Source organism: Rhipicephalus sanguineus, chromosome 8 (genome assembly GCF_013339695.2).
Source record: "Rhipicephalus sanguineus isolate Rsan-2018 chromosome 8, BIME_Rsan_1.4, whole genome shotgun sequence".
In the NCBI taxonomy this organism is placed as follows: Eukaryota; Metazoa; Arthropoda; class Arachnida; order Ixodida; family Ixodidae; genus Rhipicephalus; species Rhipicephalus sanguineus.
The window spans coordinates 11,856,275-11,879,671 of record NC_051183.1 but is presented as its reverse complement, the minus strand read 5'-3'; the positions used below and the strand labels follow the sequence as shown (position 1 = coordinate 11,879,671).

The 23,397-nt window shown below is 44.8% G+C and overlaps 1 protein-coding gene across 1 annotated transcript; it reads right to left on the bottom strand.

Annotated features, from left to right (window-relative positions):
* Positions 1–568: 568 nt before the first annotated feature.
* On the bottom strand, positions 569–22,980 carry LOC119401381 (adenylyltransferase and sulfurtransferase MOCS3). The gene is made up of 12 exons (XM_037668126.2): positions 22,758–22,980; positions 22,607–22,697; positions 22,369–22,461; positions 18,346–18,466; positions 16,416–16,490; positions 14,540–14,766; positions 8,542–8,604; positions 7,020–7,183; positions 5,693–5,740; positions 3,418–3,517; positions 2,334–2,402; positions 569–1,053 (listed from the first exon to the last, which is right to left on the bottom strand). Exons 1-12 carry the CDS (start codon positions 22,845–22,847, stop codon positions 905–907), a joined length of 1,290 nt encoding a protein of 429 aa, XP_037524054.1. The 5' UTR covers positions 22,848–22,980; the 3' UTR covers positions 569–904.
* Positions 22,981–23,397: the final 417 nt, after the last annotated feature.

The following is a 23,397-nucleotide window of genomic DNA, read 5'->3' as shown; positions in this document are numbered from 1 at the left end:
TTGTTTACGAAGAATTGTAGCATCTTTCCGCTCCTAAATGATTTAATAAATTCTTATAATGACTTTGTAATACTTTTAATGGCCACTATACCTTTTATAGTGCAAGCCTAGTTTACTGTGGCAGCAAAGACCTCAAACCTGCCAATGCGGCTCAACGACTACAACACCCTGGAAGGAACACTAGGTTCAGGATTCGATTCCCTGCCACCCCCATGGGAGCAGCATATAAAAACATACCTCGTCTGCCAGGTGTTTTCATATTCATCCAGAGCCCGCGATTTTCTTGGGTTGTTAAATTCCATAATATAAACCAACTTAGAAGACCTTAGAGCATACATTTTGCCAAAATGGGAAAGTTTTTCGAAGGTTCAGCGCAGCCCAAAATTGACGTGTAGTCTGTGTAGCAAGCACCACTGGAGCAAGAAAGGCTGTACTCTCTTACTGGCTGTAAAAAGTACAGCTGTAACTGCAACGTAAGTGCAATCATCCTCATTATTTTTGTGTGAATGGATGAGGAAAATAGCTACAACATTTAAGCCAGTCATGGGAAAGTGCAATGTTACAAACTGTTGTTGAAACAAAACAATAATTTATTAAAGCAACTTCATGAATTCTGCATCAAGTGACACAGTGAGTAAAAGACTATTACAACTTACTGTGGGCATAGCAAGATGTAATTTGCCTGTCGGCCTCGGTATTCCTTTCTAGCTTTGAAATTACTTTGAGAGCCTCAATTTTCAGTTTGTCTGTAAGGAAATGACTTATTCGTTCAAAATCTGGGCACCCTTCATTACTTCAGCTACACCTCGCGTGAAAGACAGGACGTTGCTTAGACTTGGTGAATGCCCTGGCTCTCTGGGTTAATAGTCTAAGAAATGCATAATCTGGCCATTGCACCACAAGATCAGTATGTGGGGAAGTCTGGATCGACAGTTCTGGCCCAGGCCTCCAGGCCTCCTCGGACGTCGCGCACCTTGACCCTTTCTCTCCAAGCTTGTCTCAACTTTTCCACTGCCAGCTGAGAGTCGTTGCCACGGCGACATATTACAACCACTGCAAAAACGGAGCGTTCTTAAACCTCCACACATGGGCCACACACGTGCGCATTGATACATACTCTGACAGCATGAAAACATGGACAACACAAATGCGCCTTAACATAACTATCTCAACAAACGTGCTCAAAGCAGCATGTCAAACGATACTGGCAACCAAAGATGACTGCACTCCACCTTTTTATCATGGTGGCCAACATAAAGGCTTGATTCAATGAAAACAGACTTGAAATAGATACTTCGACTCACAAATGCAATTATGTGATGATGTCAATCTTTACACTTCACAAGCTTTCCTTACAGCCGCAAGAAAACACGCACGCCACAGCTTGCTGTAAAGTGCACCAGCTGCTGCTACTAAATGTGCTACACAAGGCACAAAACTTTCAATACCACTCTTTTTTTGAAATGAACATTTGGAAATTCACATGGGGTTAGTCCTGAATTAGATGATTCAGCACATTACAAGAGCACCCCAACTCGCTCAGGACAGCTGCAAACAGTGTACCTTTATTTTTAATTTGAACATACCGCATGTTCAAGCGGCCCTTGCAGGAGTTGTTACAGAGATGAAAACAAAAAGTCAGTCATGAAGAGAAATGAATGATTTGAACTTTGAAGTAACGAAATGATATGAAGTAACAACAAAACATTCAACAGTATTACAATTCACAACACTATTAGGTAAGTTATTCCAGTGAGAGATTGCTGAGGGAAAAAATGAATAATTTGTGTGTATTAACACGGCTTGAAGGTTGACGAATTATTTTACTGTGCATAGTCAATATCTGGGATTTTTAAGTCCTAAAACCACGAGGCACGCCGTAGTGGAGAGCTCTGGAAATTTTGACCACCTGGTGTTTATCATGCACTGACATCACATAGTACATGGGCCTCTAGCATTTCGCCTCCATCGAAATGTGACCGCCGTGGTACTGTGGTTAGTTCTTGATGAGTGTAAAAAAAAGGTGAAGTAAATAACGTGACTGTGGAATTTAGAATTGGCCATAATACAGAAGATAAATTAATTTAAGCTTAGAATTTAGTCTTCATTGTGAAGTTTGCTTTCGCTAATAGTTTACAAAACACTGGATTGTCTAGAACAGAGTATATGAATCTGACCTCTAGTTTTTCTATGTGGTCAACTTTACCAGTTAGCCGTTTTTGGTTAGGTGTATCGCTACCAACATTGCCATGACACACACCATTCTGAAGCACAGTGTAGGCTACCTGAAATGCACATCATGCAACGTCAGAACAAAACAAGGCGACACTTACCTTCTGTGTTCTCTGCCAGTTTATCGTCCAACGAACTGAGTTCATTATCCAGCTGCTCAAGAGGAATGTCTGAGCATTATCATAGTAAATGAAAAATTATAACTGCAAAAGACACCAACATTGGCACCATAGCAGATGAACTGTAAACCAGCCATTGCCATAATACAGTGCATATCACAACATTAAAGTGTACAAAAATTGTGAATTAGTGAAACTAATAATTTATTCTTAAACTATTCTACTGTTCTACTATTTACATACCAATAAACTTCTTACTCTTGTAATGTGAAGTTTAAATAACCAGTTGTCACAACCATTTAGGAGCTGCAAGAGTGTGTTAGTACATACTAGTTCCTTTGCATCTACTCTTACACCTGCATGCATCAGGAAACACCGGACACCAGCAGCAAATGAAGATACTGTAACCTGAGCAAATTACTCATGTGTAACTCGAAGGTCTCAAACACGCGGCCCGCGGCTTCACGAGGAATATAATGTTAAAATAAAATAAAATGCTATAAGCTACTCGCATATTTACTCACCTATTGCGATTAATAATGCTTTGTTCAGGTAAACTACAGAGACGGGACTATTGTCACGCATTATTTTTTCGTGAGGCACCCCATACAGTCATCATGTGTTGAAACATAACCGTGGAACAAGATCTTCATATTTCGTGACTGCGGCCCGCTAGCTGAGGTGAGTTGGGGACCCCCTGTGTAACTAGCAAGCCTGAGACATTGCCTCAGAAAAAGTTCTAGTATGTCGGCAAACTGTTTACAGCATTGAAAGTTGTTCTATTTCATGCCAATATTTGTTGCCAGTTGTAAATAACTCAAGGATAGAAGAACATTGGTGAACAGCTCAATCACTGGATACCCATCACAGGGTGCAGGAGCTGCCATTTGCTGCAGCGAAATCTCAACACTGTTAGAAAAAACTCTGTGCAGTTGCTTCTGTTATGACTTCCCCAGAATTACTTAATGGCATCTACTATCTGTTTTGAACGAATTGATCTTAGTTGAGATTACACTGCAACTGCCATTTGGCACAGGCACACAGAAAGTCCACAGAAAAGGGATACTGAGGCTTCCAGGAAGGTGGCACATCTCAAACTGGTACTTAGGCCTAACGTCGAGCAGAAGACTGCTGGGCTCCTTGCGCAGAAGTCGGTCCTTCAGATCCTGAAATAGACACATGCAAAAGATTCACGCAGAACTAACTCGGGTTGCTGTCAATGTATATGTGAGAATGTGAACTATGACATGTACTATAATGACATAAAATTCTTGCTTTTGATGTTTTTATTCAGCATTACCCTCATTTCTCACACTCATGACGGCAAAACATATGCTATAAAAAATGTGAAAGTCTGCAGCTGCATATAAAACTGGTAGACAGGCCAATAATTGGACTGAGTGGTGTGGGTGAATGCTAAGATATGTTACTATATACAAAAAGTCACTCTGTGCATCTTGCCAGACACAATGAACAACAAGGACTGCAGCGACACTTAATACAGTCGAGCCCGACTATATCGAACCCGTTTATATCAAATTATCCCGTATATCGAACAATTTCTAAACACGGTAAATTTACATTGAGAATATATAGCAAAAGTTACTGTTACATCGAACGAAAATAGCAACGACAACCGATATATCAAACTCCATGTGCCTCAAGTGCCCCAGCAAGTTGGCTTTCCCTCGCGGTGGCGGGGAAAACTGCCGGCGCCACCCTAGAAAAAGTGGTTTAGACCCAGTTGTGCATGGGCGAACACCCCCCTGCAAGAAATGATCCTGGCCCGCTCGCAGCGCTTACAGCCAATCAGTGGCCGTCGTGCTTTCTCCGAGGCGCGGAGGCGGTAGAAGTGAGCACCATTTTTTCTTTCTTTATGCTTGTGTGCCTGTTGCTGCCTGTTTTCCTCGAGTCCTCAGTCAGCGTGGTCCGTGCTGGTGGTGTTGCCTGTTGGTGCTCTGAACTTTATTGGCGCGCTGTCGTCATGGCTTGTGCAAAGAGGCAGAATTTGCCGTTCGCCGCGAAACTCGAAATCATAAATCGGGTCGAGCTCTTTCTATGTTGAGTAGATCGTTGGCAGATGTCACGAAGGAGACGATCCAGAACTGCTTTAGGCATGCCGGCTTCCGCATGCCTGGTGATGACACCCCAAATTCCGATGACAGCACTGAAGACACCGCAGGTGTTTCCGCCGAAGTTTGGAGCGAGCTGGCAGAGTTCCCGGGAGCTATCGACGGATCGACATTCCACGAGTTCGTCAGTGCGGACGATGATGTCGCCATCATGGGTGAGCTACAAGATGAGGACTACGTTGCAGACGTCGTGCCGACCACGAGCCAAAGCGACAGCAATAAGGAAATTGACCATGGCCCATTGCCTACATCCTCCGAAGTGATTAGTGCACTTGCGTTGGTCCAGCGCTATTGCGTGAATGTGGAAGGTTGCGGCCTCAGCTGCTCCGACTCGTTGGACAACATGGAGGCGTGCGTGCTGTTGCAGGCAGCGAAGTCGTTGATACAGAAGAAAATCCAGGACTATTTTGTTCCAAAGTAGGGCACGCAAGTGAGCCACCATATTAATAAAGTACTTTTCTTATTGTTATGTGCCTTTGTGTCAAATCCTATAGCAGGCCTATATCGAATTATGCCATATATCGAACTAATAAACGTTTTTTGGCGAGTTCGATATACCCGGGTTCGACTGTAGTGTCAGGTAAAGCTATGAAGTTAGCCATAAGCTTTTCCACAACTATATAATATTGTGTCAGTTTATCCGCTTAAGCAAGTGGTGACATTTGTTACAAGTCCTATGTGAAGGCTTTGAGTTCCTACACTCTAAGAAAAGATCGAGTAAAAAGGGCGTCTTTTTGTCCCACAACAATAATCGTCATTTATTTTGCCTTCCTTTCCTTGCACTATCGCCGCGCGCCCGGCACTTTCCGGTCACGAACGACATGCGCGCTATGAGCGTGACATAGCATTCTTGGCAGGAAAGTGGCCAGCGCCGAGTTTTCAAGAAAGGAAACGCAAGCAAGCCAGATGACGATTATTGTTGTGGGACAAAAAGACGCCCTTTTTACTCGATCTTTTCTTAGAGTGTACGCTAAAGAATGCATGCCTGTAAACTGACATTTATTAACACGTATTCAATTAGTATTTCACAGTGCACAACTGTTAGGGCCGATAACTATGACCAGTCACCTAGCAGTCCCCCCCCCCCCCAACACACAATCTGTAACAGACAACCCAGTTTGCATTGTCAATTGCAGTAGCTGACTGCTTTGGTTTATATCAAATCAAGCGCAGCTTTCGTACGCTGCGACCAACAGAATAAAAATTCACCTGGCACGAGATCCGCAGCTCCTTGGGTAGCACAGTGAGGCCACTGCACTGAAAAGAAAGTAAGCCAAAATACGTCAAAGGTGGCATTAGGCTCAGCACTGGATTTGGCATTCAATAAAAATTCTTCCTCCATCTTTTTTTGCCGACAGCAGCAACCGATTCCCCATACCTAGAAACGTAAGGTGCCATGCTGTTTGAATGACATTTATAGCTGTAAATGCAGAACTGCCAAACAAAACTATGCCATTTGGTACCCCTGCTTCAAATAGTCCCATAACTTGATTTTTTTATATTTTTTTAACACGAGATATACGCATGTAAATGTTTTGTTTACTGTACGATCTAACTTACGCTTGAAGTTAACATGGGCATGTCATCAATGCAAAGCCCAGTTTCAAGCAGTTCTTGTGAATATACCCTGTCTCTCCATTTTCACATGCCAATCATGGAGTAAGCACAGCCTAAAATATATGAGCTTCCAGAGCCACTGTGTGTGTGCAGCAGACAAGTAGAATAGAAGACCCCTGAAAATTTTGCAAGTCTGAGCATTGAGATAGTCTCAATACACAGATCCAACTACAGATGAGTCCACCCAAATGTTTTATTTTGAATATTAGTCTTCTGTTTTCAGCTCTAGCACACAGCAACGTGAATGAAACTGTGTGCAGAATTTATGCCACTTTAACTGCAGCTGCCTTCACAAAAGCAAACAAATGCTGTAAAATTGGAGAAAATGAAAGTGATACCAAGCTCAGTCAGCCTACCAGCTGGTTTGCCTTCACAGCCAGGAAAGGTTGTCTACGAATTTGAATGAATGAATGAAGTTTGATTTTGGCAGGAACATACAGAAAAATTAATTCTGTAAAACTTCTGTATTTTTTAAGTTTTTTACACATGTGCCCCATACAAGCACGTGATAGAACTTGTGCTAGTAAAAAAAAAAAAAAAGATAGGTATTTTCTTTCTCAGCCAAAGTGGTACGAATGGATTTAATTTAAGAAACTCACAGGGCCTCTTATGCACTCGCCTAAGACGACTCAAGGGTCAACGCCATCTTCTTTTGCTTCTCAGTTGATGGACTAATCCTCCCTCCAAAAGCTTTCTGCACCTAACATAGTTTTGCACAGCCTCCGTGATCGGTCCACATGACTAAGCGATGATGTCAAGTGACGACGTCATCACGTGACATCATGATGACATCATACAGTGATGTCACCACATTACGATGATATTTTGCATCACTCGTGTTGACGCTGACGGTCAATTTTCACGTTTGATGAGGCATCTAAGACTTTCGCCTTAATATGTAGTACCTATGTGTAGTCACCTTGTTGGTTGGACCTATGCCGCACCAAGCAGCGTAATCCCGTACTGCAGGAGGCTTTGACGGGTCGGCACAGACGTCGCAGTCGGGTAGCTTTCCCCTGAGTGCCACCTGTCGCCACCTTGCGTCCGCACCGTCGTACAGCAGCAGCTTTCCAGAGCAGACATCTTTGGTTTCCCAGAAGACACAGGTAACTCTTACAACACAAGCCCCAGCATTGTAACAAGTTGGTAGAGGCAACAAACGTCCTTTAGGCAAGTGGATTCCTTGGACACTGTTGCTTGTCGCTCATTTCTTAGTGCAAACCTTAATTGTCAGAACCTTATTTGCTTGTGTCCATTTTCAAAAGTTACACAAAGTGAAGAATAACACAAGTCAGATTAACCCTTTGAGGCGCTTGGTACACAATTGTGCACACAACTTGTTTTTGCTAGTTGCATCGACTAGGGGCTAAGAAATAGCAAGATACGTTGAGGTTTGGGTGAGTTGAACCTCCTGCGTAATATCTGTGTCTTCATTTAACTTCATTTCGCAGTGTACTGCTGCACATTATCACTTTGCTGAAGGCACTACCAGGTTTGACTACTCAAACATCGTTCTAATGAACACGGATATAACGAATTATTGGTTATAACAAAGTAAATGAAAAACAGTTTTGTCATAGATACAGTGTTATGAATGCACGTTTATAACGAATTTTCAGATATAACGAAGTTACTTTCGTGTCAGATGTGACTCTGTTATAATGAGGTTATAGTGTGGCCGTTCCATGTATCGCTTTCTGCGATCCATGTCAAAAATATAATTTTTCTTTGCTCGAAATGAATGTAATCCATAACCAAATTGCACAATATTTCCAGCCTAAGATTTCATTTTATTTATGCAAAAACAGAACATGAATGACTTTAGAATATCTGGACATTTAATTAAAATAAAATTAATATTTGATTACTGCAAAACACATAAATCAACATATAATGAGATTATTTTTGTTGCAATGGAATGTTGAGTGCCTTGAAATAATGTTGTGTAAACTTGACGCATTAATAGATAGTTCTTCATTGGTGGTGCCTGAAAGAGTTAACAATGCTTCATTAATAATATCTGGGGTTTAACGTCCCAAAACCACGATATGATTATGAGAGACGCCGTAGTGGAGGGCTCCGGAAATTTCGACCATCTGGTGTTCTTTAACGTGCACCTAAATCTAAGTACACGGGCCTCTACCATTTCGCCTCCATCGAAATGCGACCGCCGCGGCCGGGATCGAACCCGCGACCTTCGGGTCAGCAGCCGAGCACCGTAACCGCTATACCACCGCGGCGGACAACAATGCTTCATTAAAAACACTAGAATTCCTAGGCACTGATCAATGTAGATGTCGATACGCCTTCTATGCCCAATTGACTGCTGAAGGCCAGTTTATGCAGTAAATACATAAAGATGGTCTGTCTCATGTGTCAGTTATGTGCAAAAAATAAACAGAACAAACAGTTGCGACGATCAGGTGTAAGAAGTCACTCACCTCCGTGTCCGGTGAGAATTTTCACCACTTCGAGTGCCTGCATACAGCCGATAACACCAGGAACTGTACGGTAGAAAGAGGGAAGAAAGCATTACATACACAGAATGTAGAGCTGTGCGAATATCAAAATTTTGGGTGCGAAGCGAATTCAAATATTAAAGTTTGAGTGCGAATCGAATAGAATATTTTTCGAATATTTCTCTAATCTTGTGTGTCCTGTTGGAATTCTGCACTGTTTTTTCCCGCTTAATAACATGAACCAACTAATCCAAACTCAACCCTTCGGTTAAGCATCTTCAGCTAACTGCTCAGTAGTGCATGTGGCCGTGCCGCCATTCATGCTGCCTCTTTGTGCGAGACTGCTAAGTGCGCCGCACAGACGCATTGCCTTCACGAACGTAAGCAGCTCACCATCGCCGCACCCATGTGTGGTCAGGAATGGAGTGGGCATCACAAACACTTTCATGACAAATGTGTGCACATGGTGCAGCAAGCGCCCCGGCAGTGACGGCGTCAGCTTAGTTGGCGATGTGCTGCACAAAATTGGGAACAATCGGCTACATGCAGCAGCTGCGTATCAGCGAAGATTCGGCGATGCGTGTGTGCATTGTTTACGTGCGCGCACGCATCGGGGAAAGCCGGACAAGTCGTACGCTCTTCCATCAGTCTTTGTGTTCCACGTCATCGTTTCCAAATGTTCCATGTGAGAGAGCCGTAATCTATTCCGCACTTTGCTGGTGTCAGCGGTGCATATATTAAGCAGGGTTCGCGGCAGGTACCAAATGTATTCAGAAGAGCCTGGGCACGCACCGAAATGCCTGATAAGTGTACTGGGAGGCATTAAAGCTATTTCGGATATGGCTGTGACGATCTGACCGCTTGAGCGGAGTAAAAAAGCATGAATTTGTCTTTTCAGACTGCCCGATTTTTCGGATGATTTTGCAGTCCCTAGGGAGTCCAAAAAATAGGACATTGACTGTATTTATCTTCCGAAAGTTCGAATACTTCAAATAGTCAAATTCCGATGCAAATCAAATCGAATAGCAAACACTATTCGAAAGTTCGAATATTCGCACACCCCTAACAGAAAGTAAAAATAAGAAAGGAGGAGGCATGCCAGCAGCCAATGTGACATTTCAACAAAATGTGGCGTTCACCCGATGCACCTCTCAACAATTTTTTTCTCATACCAAAAACCTGCACCAAGTAGAAAAAGCTGCTTAACGCGAGATTTAATTGCGTTGTTGGGGATTGATGCACAGAGGGCTACGACCGATGCTGTCAGAGGAGAGCTCTAGACTAAGCTAACCCTGCCTATCTTCCACTTCTTAGACTTCATTAGCACACAATCCTCCTGCTTCAGACTCATTTTGACTAGCTTTTGGAGTGTAAGTATTTTGAGCCTGTGCTCCGTGGCTTGTGTATATGTGTGATTTCAAATGTCATCGCTTCCTTCTCAAGTAGTACACCAGGTGAGTAGCCCGGAAAATCTCTGTGCACTTCATTAAATAGCTTGTCTATTGGGGAACACTCAAGTCTTTCACATCCTCTGACGTTTGTCATCCCCGCAAGGCTCTTGCATCTACACAACTTCTTACATAAGTATACGCTCACGTAGCTATTGTTGGCTTTCCTGCAAGACATAGACGCAATTGTGGAAGCCACTGTCATAGTTATGCAGCTTCTCACTGTTCGTATGCAAGCACTGCCTAATGACATTGATAACACAGGTGTGTAAGGAGCACGCTTCTTTCTTTTTCACTGTCACACGGCAATGCGCTTGGATTGACCGCACACTTTTTCATGTCCTACATGTGACTAAACCACGAAAGGCTTCACTTCTGGCCCTCAGTGTGTTCTTTCAGCGTGTTTCTCGGCATGTGCCAGTCACTGTATGCATGTTGGCTAGCTGGAATTCTTGCAGAGAAGTAACAAATGTCCATTTTTGTGCAATGACACCTGCACTATGCTCTGTCCTTCGCTGTCAAGAGCCACTTCTTTTACACTCTACTCTGACACTCTTAACCTCTCTCAGACTCTACCACAAGATACATGCTTGCAGGATGCAGAAGCTAAGGATCTCAGTGATTAAAACATTAACCTTTTGAGGTACTCTGTACACGTTTGTGCACATAACCTGTTTTTGCTAGTCGTGTCAACTAGGGGCTACGAAAGAGCAAGATACATTGAGGTTAGGAATGGGCGAATAGTAAACTTGAGGTTCGAAGTGAATCCGAAGCGAATAGTGATTTGGTCGAATAATTTCGAATCGAATAGTTCGAATAGTATTTACCGGATATTATTAAGAAAAATGCAGTGATGCTACCGAGGACTTGTGATTTGGAGCAATTTTTGGAGCAGCAAAATTTCCGTTTTGGAGCACTTTGGAGCAGCAAAAATGTTCATCTTGGAGCACTTTGGAGCAGATAATTTTGCATCTGGGAGCACTCTGGAGCAGCAAATTTTACATTCTGGAGTGCAATACAGAAGCATATTGCATTAACATTCAAGCCCCTGAATATTATTATGGGGCTCTTATGAACGCTAGAAATGTTTCGATTCATTGCAAATCTCATGGAAAAAAATCATCTCAGAACTCCATACTTCACTCGCTAATGAAAAAATAAGGGCTCATGCAGTTGAGTGTTCTGGATTAACCTCTTCGGCGATTATTTTCGACACTAACAAATAAACAGAATGCCGGATCAATTAAATTACATTTTATGAAATAACACTCTAAGTACATCTATGTGGTTATCAGCAGACGGGGTAGACAAACGCCGTGATGTACAGCAGTGCCTCAATGCCAAAGAGCCACACTGTCCCTAATGCATTCCCCTAAGAAAACTCCAAGGCGAAAGCCAGGTTCTTTTTCTTCTCGATCGACGGATAGATCCTCCCCTTCCCTCTCTGCAAGGTTTCTGCACCTCACCTGGTTTTGCGCTAGCTCCATGATCGACGCACCGATCACGGAAGCAGTGTAAAGTGACAATGTCAGGTGATGACGTCATCACGTGACATCACGATATATGACGTCGTGATGACGCCATCGTATGATGATTATTTTTTGCATCAATCGATTGACGCCGCCGACGGTCAATTTTCGTGTTTGATAAAGGCATCTAAGGCTTTCGCATTAATATTGCGTATTGAACGTTAACAGCCTGGCCGTTAACAACTTGGCCTTACATACCAAACTGTCCTCCACCATGTCACCTCTGTGCCATGCGCGAAACAGCCTCGCTTTCATCCACTTCACAGAGTGAAATGGCTCCTCAATTTTTTAAAATTTTTATTGTGATAGCAAATATATAGACACTCTCGGCGGATTTTTGCCGTTGCCATCGCCGTAATTTTCTGTATAAAAGTCCAAATTAATAACATCACTACGCGCATTCTAGCCGCTGGTAAAGGTCGCGAGCACTGGCGACGAACGCGGCTGAAGCGGCCTTCTGTCTCCGTTGCACAGAAAGCGCATGAGATAACATCTTCCCGCGTGCGGGCCTGCTGTCGATTGCTCACCAAACAGAAAGGAAATGCCCCGCCCGTCTTTCATAAGGAGCACGAAGGGACGCCAGGGGAGCGGGGGGGGGGGGGACCACATCGTTCGGAGGGCGCAGTCGCTTGCGCGCCCGCTATCTCGAGACATCAAGAGACTGTTCGTAAACTTGCTGTGCTCTCAACGCTTACTTCGCGTTTAGAGAACTCAGAGCACGAAAACGCTTCGGTTCCTGGGGCGGCCATATTCCCTTAAACCAGCGTTTTGTTGAGTTACGCGAGATCGGATCCAAAAGAGTTAGCTGCTAGCCTTACGTCGTTTAACAATACAATTTGTTGGTATCGCATTCATTGCTTCGCCCTTAAGCGAAACTGAGTTTTTTTAACCGTCAGCTATTGACCCTCGAAAGAGAGGGGCGGACGTGTAACATGGCGTATCTGCTTCACTGTGGGCCGTCAGCGACGGGCCCGCTACTGACAGCTGCGCATTTGCGGCTGCGCATTTGCGGCTGCTCCGACCAGGAGATATGCTTTTATTAATGAGATTACATTTTTAAAAAAAGCAAGCAAAAATCAGAATTGGAACCCTAGCACGTGAGCTTGAAAGGGCAGGGCCTTTTAGGGGATATTTACCGCAGAGTGATTACAAACTCTGATTTGCGGGTGGAAGGAATTACGAAAAGGCTCTTCTGGATGAAGATCCATGGATAAAGTGTATCTGAGGAAGAGTGTCAACGCGTTCCCACCGTTCGCGTGCTGTTCCATAAACGCGAAGCAAGGAAAATTCGATATTGTTCCTCATCTACTGCTAGCGATCCCAGATTTCATTCCGCGATGTCCAGAAACAGAAGTGACAGACATTTCAGCGGCACGCATGCAGTTATTACTGAACATTGCTTTCCTTGCGTGCCGTGTGACGCTTGAAACGAGCTATCAGCAGCGTTTCTGGAACACACGACGTCCGCCGATGAATCCCCGTCGCACTTTCTCGCTACCGATAGGCCTAGACGTCACGAGCCTCTGCGGAGAGCGCGTTTTGCTGTCGAGCCGACTTGCAGAACAGAAGCTGCGTCGGCACCGTGCATGGCATCGTGGCTTACTCGGGACGCACGCGCGAGCGCTATTTATTCAGCGGAATAATTCTTGGTCCATGGTTGCGACTTTGGCAGCCCCAAGAACAAGCTGCACATGTTCTGACGCGCCGGCGGTGCGATTGCCGGTGATAGACACCCCCAAACCCGAGACTTTGGCGCAGTTTGGCGCAATTTTCGTCGATATTATCAGGATGGCGCAGTAACTACAATTTGGCGCACTTTGGCGCAGTTGGCGCAGGAGTGGAATCACTGAAAATGAGCATTTTTGTCATGACCCTTGCACAATATTTTTAAGGATTCGAACTAGGTAAGAGTGAATGTCACTTTTTTGGTTTGAAATGAAGTGGAAGCAGCCTTGAATAGTATCAAGATTTGAATAACAGTAGGGTGCAAGGTATAAGTGGTGCAATACGTTACAATTTAAAAATCACTATACTTAGCGCATATAAGCCCATATAACACGCTTTTAAACTTAAAAAAAAAATATATATATATATATATGTACAGGGTCGACCACATCTAAGCTGAACACCTCATTAGCATTCAAGACCTCATTGAAGCTGTTGTTTAATACATAATTCGGAAAATCATTACTGTGTTTGTCGCCACCATGATTAGACGTTCTATAACGGGCATTGCACTCGTGAAGTATAAGAAACGTACTAGTTTTACCGGTTTGAATACTAATGAGGTGTTCAGCTTAGATGTGGTCGACCCTGTACATTTAACCTCGAAGTGTGGCTTCGCGGCAGTGCAGATTTCCCTTGGATGGGTTGTTTCATGGCACAGCAACCAAATACCGCAGTGAAACCACCTTTAAAGGGGGTTACGTGCGGTCAAATGTATACATATATTCGTTTATTTCAAATAATCTAAATTCGTATCGAAGTGAATTCGAATACATTAATAATCGTTCGAATATTCGAAACGCCCGAATATTTGCCCATCTCTAATTGAGGTTTGGATTATTTGAACCTCCTGCATAAGGAATGTCTCTTCACTTAACTTCATTTTGCAGACTACTGCTGCATATGATCACTTTGCTGAAGGCACTATCATGTTCGACGAGCCGCTTTCCACGAGCCACGTCAAAAGTATAATTTTTCTTTGCTCGAACTTAATATAACCGAAAATGAAAGTGCACTATATTTCTGACCCGAGATATGATTCTATTTAAGCAAAAACAAAACATAAATGACTTCTAATGACTGACTAAATAGGTACTTATTTACAATTTAATTAAGATTAACAGCTATAGACCACACAACTCAAGGTATTATAGCATTATTTTTGCTGCAATAGACTACCGAGTGCTTTGAAATAATGTGGAAATTTGGTACATCTACAGAAAATTCTTAGGCAATGCCTGAAAAGGTTAATTAATGGGGTTAGCACGTTGCACGTACCCATGCCTATGACGCCTCCCTCCGAGCAGTTGGTGACGGTGGAGGTGGGGGGTGGCTGTGGGAAGAGACACCGGTAACAGGGACCACCACGATATCCGTACACCGTCAGCTGTCCTTCCCAACGCAGAGCACTGCCCGACACCAGGGGGCGGCCCAGGTGTACGCATGCATCGTTGACCAGGTATCGGGTGGCCGCATTGTCACTGGCATCGACCACAACCTGGTATCTGCAAAACTGCGCTAGTTAAGCCCGATGGCAGTCTTCATAAGTTATAGCAACGATATACCGTATTTATTCGAAAATAGGTCGGGCACGAATATAGGTCGACCCCTACTTATAGCACTCTACCAGAAATAAAAAAAAATATTCGAAAATAGGTCGACCCATGTTTTTTTTTTTTTTAGAAACAGGAAAATTGAAACATAGCACACCTTTATTTACAATTAACTTAGCGCCCTAGTCGCTGCCGGGAGTGTCATGTTCGTCAGATGTGCAAGGAAGGTTGTCGGATTCTTCGCAGGCATCCTCGGCATCCCAAATGACGTCGACTTCGCTGCCATCGATTGCGTTGGAAATGCAGCACTTTTTAAAGCCAGTCACGATAATTTCCGCTGGCAAGTCTTTCCGCGCGTCCTTCACCCACGTCGCAACTTCATTGAGGGAAGCCCTTCTCGCGGCGTCCCGTCGGTGTCATTGCAGCATCCTCCTTCAAGCCACTCTTTGTAACTCTTCGCCACCCGGTCCTTAATGTAGCCGGGACGTCATACCTAGCGGTATGACGACCAGGTCTGTTGGCCTTCTGCAGGGCCTCCTTGACGCCCGGAGCCTCAGTTCTTTTTCAAGAGCGTCATGCCTGCCAGTTGCTGGGCCGCGAAAAGCACGACGCCATCCATTGCACGCGAACAGTCGGTCCCGCTGCTTCCGCCAACCCCTAATCAACTTTTACGTCGAACTCGCGCTGAGCGGCACAATTGCTGGAATTCTCGGCAAAAAGTATCACTTGACGCTTGAAGTCAGCTGTGTAGCGCTACCGACGTGACACCGTCGCAACCGCGCATTTGCAAATGCGAACCGTCACGTCAGATCAAACAACAAACAAAGAGTGAGGCCTTAGGCCAGTGCCAGTGCGGCTGCACGTCGGCAGGCAGCACGGCTAGGGGGCTAGGGACTTCACGGCCTACCTAGGGAAATCACGGGTTCCAGCGCAAACATGGCGGAGCGGCTGCATTTTGCGGGGGCTTTGAAAAGGCGGTGTGCAGCTATTGCACAAATAACTTTTTTTTTCTTAGTTACTTAGTCGGAAAAGGCGAACGGGTACGGTTTTTATACCAGATTTTATGGTATATAATGTGCGTATGTAGCAGGAACTGCTTGAAGAACAGCAGGCGCGGCAGTTGAATGGCATAGGTGCGGTGCTTTTGGTCGCTTTGATCGCGAATATAGGTCGAGATTCTTTGGTCACGAATATAGGTCGATAGCTGATTATGGGCAACATTTTTGGGAAAAAAAGGTCGACCTATATTCGAATAAATACTAAATAAAGCAGGTGTGAATGCTGTCCTTCCCGCATTATCTTCTTCACCACATGTTCACTGTTTCCAAGCCTGCCCTCAACCATAGATTCCCTTTAAGAAAACACAAAAAGCACAAAAGGCATGAATGTATTCGAATTATGATAAGTCTGCCTTATCCCACAGAGCCAGTTTGATCAACAAGCTCATGCGATGATGTTCCTCAACCAAGTGGGCTCCAGATATACGAAGCTGGAGAACATATATTGTATGTCCATAATATCAACCTTTATATAGGCATTAAGCTGTAGTCAGTACATCGTTTCCTATTCCATTTCATACAATGACCAAGAGACTCCGTGACCTGCCAATGATGTCCAAGGCATTGGAGCTGTCGAGGACTGCCGAGTGCCGGACGTACTCCGGCTGAGAGTTCAACCTACAGAAACAAGGCAAACACACAATGACCATTAACAGCAACGGTAAAAGCTGTGATGCTTCATGAGAACTAGCATGCCCGAATGAAGCAGCAGGAAATGAGAAATTGCATACGCAGATTATCGTAATTAAAACAATTTGTTGTTTTAATCTCTCTGAGAAATTATTCTTTTCTAATACTAAATTTCTGGTTTGGTGCAGAGACGGTAGTGCAAGAGATATACAAAACAAACAATTGATGAAGCAACGGAGGGCTCTATGTGAATAGAAGTGGTTGCTACCAGAATGCACCCTTCTGTAAAGAACTTCACATATTTACCTAAAGCTAAATAATGAACAGCCAACTAATGACAAACATGTCAAAGAGTTGATAATTATGTGTTTCTGCAAAACTAACTTTTACAAGTCTCATTCCTCTATAGGCTAATAATTAAGTCATATGTGGCATGTGGACACAACAAGTTGTTATTTTCCCATTTTGGTAGCCTAGGCATTTTCGGCACAAAGAAAAAAGGTTTGTTTCTAACACAAACAAACCCTTTATCCATGCCTCAGTGTACCCTACAACCAGGCGATATAGCATATAGCAGCTTAAAGCTGTTCTCGTTACTAGCGAGGTCCAATTAATTTTTTACTGCGCTAACTTTCAGCCAGCTCAATCTGCATCTGTGTTGAATGTAAAGCTCGAGAAAGCGCCATAAGTTACTTATTATTCCAGCCTACATTAAATGCTTTCATCTAAGACGTTCACACCTCAAGAAGTGATTCGCTATCTTGAGAATGACACAGCCAGTTTCATATCCTGCCCTTTAACATGATTACTCATGAAATGACGGTCTGTACATTTTAGAACATCGTAACAACTCACCACAAAACAAGATAAATAATGTTAGTGCACCAGCGAGGTTATCGAAATTCCTCCAAGTTTGGAAAAGCCAGACGGTACTTGGGGACATGTGGATGTGTTGCCATCTCTCAGCTGCGGCGTGCCACAGTAAGTGAATGGGAGATATGTGAAGAAAACGCACATCTGGCGAATAAATCTAATTCTCAAAATTGACTTGCGGTTCGACATAGCAGAGATCCACTGGAACATTCTGCTAAAAATCCAGTATTTCATCACAAACCATGCCGGTTCCCAGGACATTTGAATATATAACATTACTGCCTTGCAAGATATTAAGATGTCCTAGGATCCTACATACATTGTGCCACACTACTAGAATTTTGGAAGAATGTTGTAGTGGGCCAGTGCTATAGAGAAGTCAATTTTAGTAACTATTCTTGTTCGTTGGCTATAATTTTGCTGTCCTTTTTTTTATAAATTGGTTGCAGCGGGCTGCTGAAACAACAATACCACGTGCATGTGTCCCCATATCCTGGGAACCTAATGAAATCAACAGACAGTGAAGCTAAGAAATTTATAGGAGACATTATTTGTATGTTTTAACTGCAGTATAGTAATTATTACATAAATGAAAGGGAAGTAATGTGGATGCAAAATCAACTTGCCGCAGGTAGAGAACGAACCTACAACCTTCAGAGGTTGGGTCCCTACATAGCCATGGCAAGTTGATTTTTCATCCACTTTAATACCTTTCCATACGTGTCATAATTACTGTGCTACAGTTAAAACATACAAGTAATGTCCCCTATACATTTTTTAGCTTCACTGTCTGTTGATTTCATTAGGTTGTGTCTAACAAAGAAACGAGCCCTCGATCACCCCCCCCCCCTCATTCGTTCGCATCCAGGGAATTGATAATACAACTGCTTGGCAAACACTATTGACTAGCAGCAGTCTAGTGGTACACTGTAGACAAAATGGTACGGTAAAATTTTTCCGTAGGACTTACTCCCTAAGAGCAATCACCAGAGAATCTACTTTGGACAGGCCCACCTTGGCCTCAGAATGGAGGATCTGTCGGTGGAGGTTGCTCTTCTCCACAGCATCAAAATCAACAATTCCTATTTTAGCTGAAATCAAGAAACAGCTGTGTCATGATGGGCACTACTTGATAAGCATATGAAAATGAATCAGAGTAGCAGCACCAAAAGTGGCAAGCTTTACAAATGGGACATCATACCTCCTTGAGTTACAAATTATGATGCACTGTCAATGAATATCAAAGCTGCATCATCTTCACAAGACACTAGCCACTGAAAGAAATTCAATGTGGTACGCTTGTGCACTGCATTTTGTAGCAAGTCCTCATAATTCAGAGACATGTTAGGTAGCATGTAGGCATTCGTGCTGAGTTTCTCTAGGCAAAAAGACCTGGATGGCCAGCTTAAGGCACAAAATTAAGTTACTCATTGGTTTAAAGCATTAGACAGGAAAAAGAGTACTTTCAGCATGGCTAAAGAAATGCGGCGCTTCGATCATATCATAAGACATGGCAGTGCCTTCAGCTAAGTAGTTGCGTCAGAGTACTCAATAGACAAGTTGCAAAATGATGATGATGATGAATTGTGGTCCTGCCCTTTGTAACGGGTAGGCAGCTGTCAAGTGCCTTAACAAAAAAAAAAAAAAAAAAAGAGGAAAGAAAAAAAAATTGTCATAGACACACACATAACGAAATGTCACGTTTGCAACAGCCAGCTAGTGTCTCCTTTCAGACCGGCTACATTGACATTGTCTGAACGTCTACATTGTCTGCGCGTCGGCATTGTCTGCGCGTTCTGCGCCACCACTCCACCAATCTCTGTTTTGAAACGTCGACGGCTCTGGCCACCGCTGTGTTCGCCGTATCTGCTCGGAATCCCAGTGCCAGCGGGAAAGTGGTGCCCTCTCCGTGACCCGGGCACAGGTCAGCGCAGCGGAGGACGAGGTGTTCTGTGGTCTCCTCCTCAACGCCGCATATTCGGCATATGGCCCGGGCCACGTCCACAGATGTGTCGAACCTGCGACGGTATGCCAATGTACGCAGAGCTCCTGCACGTGCCTCAAAAAGGAGTGCACTGCCACCGCTGTTATCATAAAGGGGCTCCGTGCCAATGTCAGCCTTGTGAGTGCGGTATGTGAGCAGTGTGGATTTATTTTCCATGGCACGCCGCCACTGCTCCGTCTCCTCCTCACACACCTGCGTCTTCACGGCATGGGCCCACTTGTACATCTTGTCCTCAATCACAGGTTTTGCAGAGAAGCCAAACTTTCTTTTCAGGTTGCCCAGGCGCCTGCACCACTGCGTTTGTGTGCCGGTTAGGCTCGCATATCTGAACAGTCGCCTGGGCCACCGTTCGTCGTCCATGAGTCGCAGGCGTCCTTCGTATGTAGCCTTACTTCTCGCCTCGCGCGCCTCAAATGAGGACCATCCCAGGTCACCCTGAATGGCCTCTATGGCGACACGCCCGTGGCATCCAAGGGCCATGCGGCCCACCTCCCGTTGGCCACGCTCCAGCCACTGCCTGGTTGTCGCACTGAGGCACAGTATGGCATTGGCAAATGTGAGGCCTGGGACGTGAACAGCCTTCCACAAGTCGCGGATGAGGAGGAAACGGTTGCATCCCCATAGGCTTTTCCGGCGCAGCACGTTTGCTGCTCTCTGCGAAGTCTTGCGCAGATTTTCTTCATGCAACCCCAACAAGTCACCAGAGGTGCTCAATACCACCCCGAGGTACCGATATTCAGTGGCCCATTGTATCTGATCTCCTCCTGGCAGGTATATGTCCGCAGTAGGGTAGGAGCCTGACAACTGTAGCGCAGCAGACTTCTTTGCATTGAAGGCCAGGTCCAGGTGGTACAGATGGGTCGCAGCGAGGGTGACCAGTTGTTGCAGGTCCGTTGGGCTTTCGGCTAGCAAGACCAGGTCGTCAGCATAAACTAAACCCGGCAGCTTCCAAGTCACGGACATTCCATCGTACAGGTGGGTGAATGAGAAGCCGATACTGGATGCTAGGAGCTTATGTTCCAGTCCAGAGACATAAATCATGTATAGCAGGGGTGAGAGAGGGCAGCCCTGCTTAAGACCCCGTGTTACCATTACTGGTCTGGACTGGGCTCCGTCAAAGCACGCTATAACTGAATTATCTTTATACAGCCGTCGCATAAGGCCGACCCACACTTCTGACATTCCGACATCTGCCATCCGTTGGAATAGGGATTCATGTGGGACACTGTCGTATGCCTTAGCTACGTCAAGAAAGCAACCATACAGGTTTCTGGACTCCTTGCGAGCCATTGCTATGGTTTGCATCAGCACAAAGAGGTTGTCTTCCAGCCGTCGGTCAGCTCGGAACCCGTTCTGCAAGTCTGTGAGCACGTTGTTGTTCTCTGCCCAACCACTCATCCAGGCCTTCAATACCTGTGCAAAGACACGGTATAAGACGCTTGTTACAGTCAGAGGCCTGTAGTCTCGGAGAAGCCCGGCATCCCCGCCTTTCTTTCTCACCAGGCACACCCTTCCTGTTCGCCAGGCTGTAGGGACTGTGTCACCCGCCACAATGCCAGAGAAGATGTCGGCAAGGTGATCTCGGGCAGCATCCCCCAGGTGCTTTACAACACCGGCGGGTATGCCATCGAGTCCTTTGGCCGTGTGTGCATAAATGCATGAGATTGCCCTGTCCACCGCTCTTCGTGTCACTTTCCATTTCATGATCTCATTTTTCGGGCAGGGGATGTTTGCTTCATTCTCCTCTGCGGACACGCATGCTGACTGTGCGGGTTGGTACAGACGATGCATATGTTCTGTAAGATGTTCCGAAAGATCACACACGGCCAACTCCGTCTCCTCGCTCCGAATCCGCGGCATGGCTGTCCTCCTGTCAAGCGATGACACATATGTCCAAAACCGAATCCGTTGCAGTGCCATCTGTGCGTGTGTACAGGAAGCAGCCAACGGCCACCACTGTGCATGAGCAGTCCCGAGTGTTTCGCCGGACAAGCATACCACTTGGATCACACAATATGTTCACATCGAAATGAAACGTTTATCTCACGTCCATACTACTTTTCACTAGCACAAGCGCCACATTCTTGCGTGTTCTTTTTCATTTGTTTTCGTGCACAATGGCGGCTGAGTCCAGTGTTGCTTGAGCTTTTTGGGGCTTTCTAGAGTTGCTGGCATTTAGCAAAAAACCACAAGGCGCAGTTTACCCACACCTTAATATCCATGGTGAGCTTCCTACTTCCAATGGACAAAGCTCGCAAAAGCAGGTCGCTTACACAAACCAGCACACAGTAACTGAAGGGGATAGTCTTCGTAAATTCTTTTTTTTAGCAGTTATTTCGCTTGGAGGACCTTACGTGAAAACCTTGTGCATGATACACATATATTAAAACGTGGCCCGAGACTAGACTACACTCAGCTGCTCATTATTATAAGTAAGATTTTAATTTCCCATATGTAAGCAATAGAGCACAATGCCAAATATACTACTCTACTGTCTGACACTGCTGCAAAAAGCTACTGCCAGGGGTTGATACAGAAATTCAAATTCTGTTTTTATTTTTTTTTTTATATTTTATTTTTGGGGGGGGGGGGTGTAAAATCCCTGGCATGTAGGCTACTGCAATTCTGAGCTTCTAAGAATTACGATAGAAGGCTCGAATAATTCCACCTTCAGTAACATATACGTCATCGTATTGCTATGACAAGTATTACAGGTTTCTGTTTTGACGAAAGACCTGCTTCAGGAAATGCAGAACGAGTTGATTGATCACCCAGTAAAGAACCGACCCGTATCCTTGATTACCGAGCAGGGGAATTTTTCAATTTTGCTGGCGTATATATACACGCACACATACAAACACACTCACGAACATACATAATGTATGGTTCAACCCCCTCCCCACCGAAAAAAATTTCTGGCTACGCCCCTGTTACTGAGCTTAATGGGTCAGTGAGTGGCTTTTTGCTACGAGTAAGGCACACACATACCAACTCCTGCAGCAGCCAAGTACGCCGCACACGGACATCCCAATCCACCAGCACCGACGATTAGCACGGATGCCGATTTAAGCGCTTTCTGTCCTGCAAACGAAAGTATAACCATTAGCGTGGCCACTATAAAATGGCTCGGGTTTGTAGCTGTACAAACCCATTGTTGTAAAAGGCAGCGCTAGCGGCTGACAATCGATACCAGTCGCTTGCAAGTTTTTGGAATAGCCTCAAATACCTCGGACGCCAAATCCGGGCAGCAACATCTGCCTGCTGTAACGCGACACATCGTCCTTGGTCAAAGCTGCGTCAATCACACCCGCAAGAGCCTGCAACAACAAGAAAAAATACTTACATTTGAGAAGCGTTGAGTGAGATTGCAAAGTTACCTGTTCGTGCGACAGTTCCTGTCGAAGTCTCTGTATTTCTGCGTCTTTTGCCGCCACTTGAGCGCGTAGGGAGGCTACCTCTGACTCCATTTCAGCCAGCAAGTTCAGTGGAATTTGCAGTTGGAAAACATCCGCAGCTGCGAGTCGGTGAAAGTTTGCCGAGAACGCGCCGTTGAAGCAAAAGCGGCAAAACAGACCGCCAACCGGAACCACATGTTGAGGGCCCTAGCAACGCAGTGCGTCACTTCCGCCTTACCTAAGCGCCAATTTTTAAACGTGCTATAATTTCTCAGCTACAGCCATCCGCTGTTGTAATACAAACCATCTCGAAAAGCGTTGTTTTGATAGTGTTTGCATAGCCTTTACAGATGTACAGTGTGTACATTAAAGAGAGAAATGGTGCGGGAACTAATTACGATGATTGTCGATGATTGTCTCCAGAGCTTGCCCACAGATGGGACAAAGCTTGAACTCTAAAGTGCGAATACCAATCTGGTTCTTTGCTAGCGAGGCCGATAAAGCAAACACACCGAACCAGAAGCCCCGGGAAAGGTTGTTTGTTTTATCATTTATTTTTGTTTTAGGTTTTTTTTTTGCGCTCAGCTTATTCGAGCACAGTTTCTTGTGTTACGTAGTTGAG